Raw genomic sequence first — 9,334 nt, 5'->3', positions numbered from 1 at the left:
AATCACAGCCGTCACCCAAAACACTGTTTTAAGGCAGGTAAGGGTTTCCTTTGCATTTTAATAACCTTGATAGATTATAAACATCATGTCTCTGAAAGATAGTTGTTTCCTGTTTGATGTGGTTTGTGTGAACAGATACCTGAGCGTCTGGAGATAAGTCAAAGACACTGTACAGGACAGTCTACCTCTTGTTTTCTGAGACCCTGATGAAGATGAGGAGCATCAACTGATTGGAAACATCTAAGGTTCAAAAAGCTATAATGTTCGACTTACAAAGACAATGGAGCAAGAAAGTGTTGCCGCTGAAACAGGTGAGGTCTTACTGTAAGACGTTGAATTCAATACTAAAACTGTAAACTGGAGACCTGTAAAACCCTCAAACAGGTCTTACGATTGTCATGTCAAACATTTGCTCCTGTGATCATTCATTACTGCTTATATTTGTACTAAACTGCTTAAACTGAGTTTGTTTGTTTGTTTTTGCCCCACAGAGTCAGTTTCCTCTCTTCACTTCTGTCCCAGTATCAGTGCTCAGAGTGGCGGCTGTGTGGTCAATCCCTCCTTTAATAATTCTACCTTTGGAACCGTAAACATCAGTGTCATCACCTATGCAAGCCAAGAACAAGGTAGGTACTATATCAAATGTGTGCTCACACCTTAGAGTCTGGTTTGGGCGATGCTGACCTCTTTTCTTTTGCAGGTTCATTAAAAGAAGCTCTAAACCTTGACAGTGAAAACAACAATGAGGTTCTGCAGCCTCAAAGTGAGTTGTTCTTACAGCCCATTACTTTCTCACATGTAGTGTCCAACATATCGCCAGAACATCTTGATAAACTTGAAAACCTAAATAACCTCCCAATGGTTTTTTCCTCCTTCAGAGAACAAAGTCACACACTGTCAACAGAGACTGAAAGTGACTCTGAAGAAAAGGTTCAGCCACTTGCCCGAGGGGATGACAGACTCCAACAAAATCTCTCTCAATAAAATCTACACAGAGCTCTACGTCACCGAGGGAGGAAATGCTAAAGTCAATACGGAGCACGAAGTGAGACACATTGAGGCAGTCTCCAGGAAGCAAGTGGCCCAGGAGCAATCAATCCACTGCAATCAACTCTTTGTTTCTCCACCTGGACAAGAGCGCCCGATAAGGACCGTGATCACAAGGGGAGTAGCTGGCATTGGAAAAACAGTATCTACCAATAAGTTCACCTTGGACTGGGCTGAGGAGAGAGCAAACACCGACCTGGAATTCGTATTCCCCCTCTCTTTCCGAGAGCTGAATCTGATGAAAAAGAAAATCTTGAGTCTTGTGGAGCTTCTCAGTGTCTTATTTCCTGAGACAAAAGACACAGGGATCTTAACTAACGGTCAGTCTAAAACGCTCTTCATCCTGGACGGACTGGATGAGAGCCGTCTGAATTTGGACTTCCACAACAGTGAAATAATGTCTGATGTGACTCAGCCAACCAAAATTGCTGTTCTTGTGACCAACCTCATCAGAGGGCGACTGCTTCCTCTGAGTCTTGTTTGGATAACATCCCGTCCAGTCGCTTCCGGTCAGATCCCTGTGGACTGCATCGATCTTGTGACTGAGGTCAGAGGGTTCAACAACCCGCAGAAAGAAGAGTACTTCAGGAGGAGAATCGGTGACATGTGTTTGGCAAACAGGGTAATCGCGCATGTGAAATCCTGCAGGAGTCTTCACATCATGTGCCACATACCGATCTTCTGCTGGATGGCGGCGAGCGTTCTTGAGAAGAAGTTGGCAACGATGGACTGTAAAGACACGCCAAAGACCCTCACCGAAATGTACATACACTTCCTGTCTCTGTACGTGGAGACCATGAAGAAGAGATTGACCGGAAGAAGAGAGTCAAACGTTGCATACGCGACGGTGAGAGATAATCTCATCTCGCTGGGTAAACTGGCATTCAAAGAGCTCGAAAAAGGCCAACTGATCTTCTACGAGAGCGACCTCAAACTAAACGGTATAGACGTCACGCAAGCTTCAATGTTCTCTGGAATCTACACACAAATCTTCAACGAAGAGCCGACAATGTGCGAGGGGAAGATGTTCTGCTTCGTTCATCTGAGCGTTCAGGAGTTCTTTGCGGCGTTGTATGTCTTCCTCATGTTCCACAACGACAACATCAACGTCTTGGTCAAGAAGTCGTCCATATCAAGGCGCTTCCTGTCCAGAGACTCCTCAGAGGTCATCCTCTACAAAGAAGCAGTGGAAAAAGCTTTGCGGTGTCCAAACGGAGAGTTGGACATCTTTCTACGCTTCCTCCTCGGCCTGTCTCTGGAGTCCAATCAGAAACTGTTGAAGCATCTGATGACCAACAACAGATCGAACCAAAGGACAAGAACGGAGATCATTAAACACATCAAGGAGAGGATCAGGTCAAGTCCGTCCCCAGACCGATGCCTCAATCTCTTCCACTGCCTGAATGAGCTGAACGACCACTCCCTTGTGGAGGAGATTCAGAGCTACCTCAGCTCGGGCAGTCTGGACAAAGCCAATCTTTCTCCTGCACAGTGGGCCACTCTGGTCTTTGTGTTACTGACCTCAGAGGAGGAACTGAGTGTGTTCGAGCTGAGCAACTACGCCAGATCTGAAGAGGCGCTTCGGATGCTGCTGCCTGTTGTGAAAACCGCCCAAGTGGCAAAGTAAGTGTTTTTATAAGCTCCTGATATTAATTGACGTAACATCTTCTTGTTGCTAAACATTTGGACAATCCTTGACAACAGTTCTTCACAACGTTAATGATCTTTCGTGTGCTGTCTCTCTTATTGCAGTCTAAACTCATGTAATCTCACTGTGACCTGCTGTGAAAACCTGGCAAATGGGGTCGGCTCATCCCAAATTAGAGAGCTGGACTTGAGCAACAACAACCTGACGGACGTGGGCATAAAGCTGCTCTCTGGTGGGCTGAAGAGCAGTAAACTGGAGAAATTAAGGTCAAAATCCAACATGTTTCTTTCTCATTTCCCGGCAAGTCAATGATGTTTTTATTTTTGATCTGTAGGAAAATTTTTCTTTATTTTCGTACGTTCATTTAGACTGAGGAGCTGCAGCCTAACAGAGGAAAGCTCCAAAGCCCTGGCCTCATTTATCGGCTCAGCATCTTGCCAGCTGAAAGAACTGGACCTCTCTGACAACGACTTTCAGGACATGGGAATCGAAGGCCTCTCCGATGTTCTGGGGAGTCCTCGCTGCAAACTGGAAATACTCAGGTGAGTGCCCCGAGTGAAATTTCATGCCAGATTAATTATTCAAAACTGGTGTACAGTACAGAACCGAACATGCACTCATTCATTCATTGCAGTCATTGGTGTACGAAGATGAAGTCTGATGAAATGATGATGTTGATGTTGGTGTGTATTTTCTTGGAAGTTTGCCGCTGTGCAGAGTGTCGGAGAGAGGCTGCACTTTCCTGGCTTCTGCTCTGAACTCATCCGGCCTGAGAGAGCTTGACCTGAGCTACAACCACCCAGGAAACTCCGGCCTGCAGCTGCTGTCCACCCTGCTGGACGACCCACGATGCAGCCTGCAGAAACTCAGGTGGTGGCTACGGCCTGAATGATCAATCAACCTAAAAAAAACCTGTAAAATTGCCCAACTACTTAATGATATGCACACAAATAAACTTGAAATTGTCTTCTGTCTGTCTGTCTTAGTGTGGAACAGTGCGATGAATCCAGGATACAGCCAGGTCCAAAGAAATGTGAGTAAACAACACTTTGGACTCAGCTTGTTGAGTCATATATGCTACTGATTTAAGTTTTAAAGGGGACATATTATGAAAATATCACTTTTTGAAGGCTCTTTGACATATATTAGAGTGTTTGGCTTGCCCTCTGGTCCCCAAAATGTGAGAATTGACAAATAAATCTGTAATTGGCATGCTCCTGAGGTTGAAATCCATGTGGTTTTATGAGCTGTTGTCATACAATTATGTCATTAGTTATCGAATTTACATAATACCACCCTACCTGTGAGTACTGTTACCGGTAGAGGGGGCGGGATGAGCAGTGGCTTGTTTGCATTTAAAGGGACAGGCACTGAAACCAGCCGTTCTGAACAGGGCTGTTTTGAGCAGATGAAAAGAGCTGTGATGTTTGATCCTTGGGATATTTTGACCGAAACATGCCACAGGCTTGTCTTTATGACACCTGGGAACTATTTTAAGTTGTGGAAAAGGGGGAATAATATGTCTCCTTTTAATCTCTTCTATCAGATACCAGGAAACTCACCCTGGACCCGAACACAGCACACGAAGACCTGTCTCTGTCCGAGGGAGACACAAAAGCAACACGTTGGACCAAGCAGCCACATCCGGATCACCCGGAGCGGTTCGATTACTGGCGGCAGGTGTTGTGTAAGGAGGGCCTGAGCGGGCGCTGCTACTGGGAGACAGAGTGGTGCGGCCGAGCTTTCATAGGAGTCGTCTACGGACGGATGTGCAGGAAGGGAGAGGGCAACGACAGCTGGTTGGGCCGAAACGACTCCTCCTGGGGCCTGAGCTGCACCAAGGATAAATACAGGCTCTTGCACAGAGGCACCGGCATCGATGTCTCCACCCCGCCCAGATCCAACAGAGTAGGCGTCTTTCTGGACTGGTCGGCGGGGACGTTGTCCTTCTACCAGGTCTCCTGTGGGACACTGACACTCCTCCACACCTTCCGCACCACCTTCACAGAGCCCGTCTACCCAGGGTTTCAGCTGGCCTGGGTGGACTCCACCATCTACCTGAGCTAAACGATTACCTGAGATCATGGTGGCAAGTTTGGGCGCCCCTGGTCAAAATATCTGTTAAAATTTGTTTCCCTTTTTCACTCTAAAACTGTAGAAAACAAAAATAATACACTGATATTGCTTAAAATATTGCAAAAGAGTGTTTCACATTTAACTTTATGCCTGTTTGGAGATAATTTCATCTTCCACTTGCACAACTGTTTACATTAATAGACATTTTGACCAGGGGCGCCCAAACCTTTTCTTGCCACTGTACTGTTTTACTTATCTGCAGCGCTGAGCCTTCAATTTATTTACTTATCTTTTTGGACATGGTGGTGGTTTTCGTGGTGGAGGATTTCATTTAAACCAAACCAGTGTTGTGGTTCTAGAGAAGCTAATATCAACCACAGAGTGAAAGTATCTCAACAACTTTTTTTAAAGAACTATTTTGAAGAGGATGAATCCTACAAAATAAACTGACTTCCTCCTTCACAGCTGAGAGCTGGACATTTGCTGTTTTCTACAGCAATTGCAGTTCCTGGTTAACCATCCAAACGTTTACATCCCTGCTCAAGGATTTTTGAATTTCCCATCTTGTGTTTTCACTGTAAATAAACCTGTTTTTGTCTTTTTACTTGCTAGTGTTTTTTTTTTTTTTATCATTGTCATTTTGTTGGTGGAAAGTCGTTTTGTGAACTTCTCAAGCAGCACGGACAAAATTCCCATCTCACCTTTGTCTGCAGAAGTTGCAGACAGATGCCTTATTTGAATGTCAGCACTGACAAGAGGAAGTGAAAAATGACTTCTTGTGATATGAAAAAAAAAAAAAACCCAGGAAAGTCCGTACCGATATTTAAGATGTCATTTGTACATAATATGATAATGAAGCCTTTTCTTTCAGTGAAGGAGAAGCACAGTGTGGAGTTTCACTTTTATCCTCATTTTATTAGCAGTCCCAAGAGGCAATGAAAAAAAAAATCAAAGAAAAAGGAACAGAAATTAAGATTACAGTCAAGACGATGGGTCAATCAAACTCAGTGAACATAAAGACGGAACAGAGGGCTACACACACACACACACACACAAAAACACAAACGCCACATTGTTTAAAAAAAAAAAAAAGGAACAGAAAGTGATAAATGGAGAAGACTGAAATTAATCTCACGGATAGTGTGTGTATGCATGTGTGTGAGAGAGTATGTGTGCATGTTGGCTGATCCCTCTGTTCCTCTGGAGAAATTCACCAGGACCGACCCCACATCCTCACACACACACACACACACACACACACACACACACACTCGCACAACATAACCACAGCAAGTAAATCTCTGCTTCTCCCTCTCTTTCTCTCTCTCTCTCTCTCTCGTCAGTAAAAGCCGTGATTTCAAACTGCGGCTACTTGTTGTGACAGAGAAACCAACCATCAACAAACCACAGCTGCTCAGGCAGGTCTTTTTTTTTTTTTTAATTGTAAATTTTCTATTAATTCTGTACAGGTTATAGTATATTTTAATATTTACACACCGAACACCGTCAGTGTGGATACAACTCGATAAGTTTGCAAACATTAACTGATGTCCAGTGTCCCCCCTACTCCCCCGCTGTCCGTCACTCTGTGCTCACGTCCGTCTGCTGGAAATCACGTTTTTTTTTTTTTTTTAAATACATTTCATCAAAACGTCTGATTATTATAAAGTCTGCAGCACATACGCAGCATCCACAGACAGGACGAGCCACAGAAACTGATCATCGGGAGCTTTTTTTCCCCATCGTTGTGATGCTCACATCAAAAGTTCACACCCTTCCTTGTTTTTTTTTTGTTTTTTATTGTATTATTTTTTCTTTTTTTTCCCATCTCTGGCCTTCCACAGTGCTGCATAGACTTTAAACTCTCATAACAGAATCATGACAGCAATTACTTCAAATGAATGCACATCTGGTTCATCCGAGGCCAAACATTAGAGCCAGATGTTCGCGTCGACAAAGAAAAACTCAACTGAAGCTCAATGGAACAAATCTGGATTTGCACCAATTACTGTAATGACCAGTTATCAGTGCGCGTTTATTTATTTTCAGTGTATCATCTGATGCTGAAACCAGATTTTTATTTACTTTTTAAAGATTTAAAATAATTTCCGACTCCTGTTTGAGCTTTTTTTTTTTAACTTGGGTCTTAAATTCAGATGCTCACACCTGGAAAATAAAGAGCTGGGCAGTGGGTGATGACTAATCCTCTCACATCTGGAAACAAACACACACACAGGCACACACACACACACACACACATTATGGATGATTGGAGCAGCAATGGGGAGGAGGATACTAAGGCCATGATTAAAGGGGGAGAAGATACAGAAAAAAAACAGCATTTTTATTTAATTTCATTATGTCTCATTATGTAGATGTCCTTCACTCTATTGGGATTCAATCATATAAAAAGTGTTTTGCTATCTGAGGGTTCATCTCTGCACCCAGATCAGCCTTTCAGTGCTAGTAATACAGACAGTACACCGACTACAGTCAACACCTGCTGACAAGCCCTCCCCTCCGTCACCCCCCCCACCCCCCACCTCCTCCTCCTCCTCCTCCTCCTCCTCGTCACTCGCTCAGTTTGTTGCATACATAATTGTTCACTTCTTGTGTATATATATATACATTACTCTCCCTCGTCAAGATATTCTTGCTCCTGTTGTGTCGGAGCAGGAGATTTGAGGCAGAGTAAAGCTCTATTAACATCAGACCCTCTCTCTCTCTCTCTCTCTCTCTACATAACACACACACTCTCACACACGTCAACACTCACACGACGAGATCTGCCCGCTGGTCTGTGGCAGACAGTAAGGAGAGCTTTAGTTTATTAGGTTTCATAAAAAAAAAAAGAAAAAAAAAAAAAAAAGATAAAGCGCTTTCTGTCTTTCATTCATTCGTTCGTTGTTTCGTTCTCTCTCAAGGAGGGGTGAACCAGGCAGGGGGGTCAAAGTGGTGGGGGAGTCATACAGGTAAACATGGGGGAGTTTGAAAGGAGGAGGGAGGGGCAGGGGCGAGGGCGGGGGCGAGGGCGGGGGGGTTGGTGGTGGTGGGGGTGGAGGGGGCCTAGCTGAGAAGCTGGCGGATCTCCTTGTGCATGTGACACAAGAAGTCCACGTATGACGCTCCCCCGCTGGCGCTCTTGTCCTCGACCAGGAAGTGCCTGAATATCAGCTCGGTTCTGTCTTCCTGCTTCACCACCATCAGCTGCAGGAGAGAGGAGGGGGAGGAGGGGGAGGAGGACAGCGTTCAAGAGCAGGGACAGTGATTAAATGACTTGTACTTTCTACTTTAAAGCATCTTAACATTGTACAGGTGTATAAAACACTGTATATATTCCTTATTTGGCTGAAAACAGTCATTTAGCAACTACATATCAAAGAGCGAAGACGTAAATCCTCAAATTTGGGAAACTAATAAGTGAAAAAAAAATGCTTGATGATCAATAATTTGCTTGACAACTGTTGATATAAGTCTATCAAAAATATTTTTTTGTTATTCAACAAATTGTTTCAGCTCGACTGTTAAATATCAGAAGTTGAACAGTTATTTTAGTTATTTCAAGTTATTTATACTTATTAACCAAGTATAAATAAATCTGCAAAACTTTGCATCGACACTGATGATTTGAGAAGTTTATTAAATAGGAAAAAGGGATTCGAGGCCGGGCTCCAGACTGCCGCTAAAATTAGAGACAGTGCAAGTACATTTTTCACCTACTTGCGCATGTGCAACCAGTAAATTTGCTGTTTTTTTGTGTTTTTTAACACAACAATCTGGAACTTATCATAACAGGTCATAAATGATCATGAATGAAAAGGAAATGTGAACATTTACAGTGTGCACCCTTAAATTTGCTTGCGTTTCTAAAATTTTAAGTCAGGGGCCTCTGTGCTTCCAATATAAAAAGTTAGTCTGAAGCCCTGCAAAGTATAAATACATCTAGTTTGTATTGACTCTGATGATTTGAGAAGTTTGTTAAATGAAAAAAAAAAAGGATTTGAAGAAAAATATGATTGAGATCTGGATACAGACGCTCAGTTACCAGTTACTGGAGCTGGTATTTCATCAGGTAATGTGTTTGAACTAGTGTCCAGACCCAGAGAAATGACAGAACAGGGAGATGAGGGATTTAAGGACATCTGGGGCCGTATTCACAAAGAATCTTAAGGTTAAAAGTAGCTCCTAAGGGCCGAATTTAGGAGCAACTCCTAAAAAAAGTGGGTGTGTCAGTCTTAAATTTAGGACTCCTAGTTTTTTAAAATAAGAGTAATTCACAAAGTATTTTAGGCCTAAAAGTAGCTCCTAAGTCTGGGAGAGCTTAAAAGTCCTGGTGAGGACTCCTAACTCAGTAAGACCTATTCACAAAGAATCGGAAATGGCTGCAGCCAGGCAAATGTATGGAGGACTGCGAATTGCTGCAGAGGGGGGAGCTGGAGCACCTGCCCCTTTGCCCTTTGATGCCCAAAGTGCCTTTTTGTCGGTGTTTTTTTTTTTTTTTTTTTGTCATCTACAACATTTTCGCTATAAAACGGGAGGAGTGACGGTGACGAACTGTCCAAT

At 43.4% G+C, this 9,334-nt stretch overlaps 2 protein-coding genes across 7 annotated transcripts in view; one reads left to right on the top strand and one right to left on the bottom strand.

The window, feature by feature from the left end:
- On the top strand, positions 1-4,812 carry LOC146967411 (NACHT, LRR and PYD domains-containing protein 3-like). Its single transcript, XM_085760972.1, has 9 exons — positions 1-311; positions 492-626; positions 701-763; positions 879-2,670; positions 2,800-2,961; positions 3,064-3,237; positions 3,398-3,565; positions 3,682-3,728; positions 4,242-4,812. The coding sequence occupies exons 1-9, from the start codon at positions 281-283 to the stop codon at positions 4,760-4,762; spliced, it is 3,093 nt and encodes a 1,030-aa protein (XP_085617098.1). The 5' UTR covers positions 1-280; the 3' UTR covers positions 4,763-4,812.
- A 1,701-nt stretch (positions 4,813-6,513) lies between these two features.
- sec24c (SEC24 homolog C, COPII coat complex component) overlaps positions 6,514-9,334 on the bottom strand; it is a 29,700-nt gene continuing 26,879 nt past the window's right edge. For all 6 annotated transcript variants that reach the window (XM_085762354.1, XM_085762356.1, XM_085762355.1 and 3 more), the window contains one exon: positions 6,514-7,978. In XM_085762354.1, coding sequence (XP_085618480.1) covers positions 7,838-7,978 — 141 coding nt within the window. In that variant the 3' untranslated portion in view covers positions 6,514-7,837. The remainder of the gene's footprint in view (positions 7,979-9,334) is intronic.

This window comes from Trachurus japonicus, chromosome 19, assembly GCF_045865225.1.
Source record: "Trachurus japonicus isolate A0001 chromosome 19, Traja_1.0".
NCBI classification, from domain to species: domain Eukaryota; kingdom Metazoa; phylum Chordata; class Actinopteri; order Carangiformes; family Carangidae; genus Trachurus; species Trachurus japonicus.
Note: the sequence above shows the minus strand (reverse complement) of the source record. Positions and strands in the feature narration are given on the sequence as shown.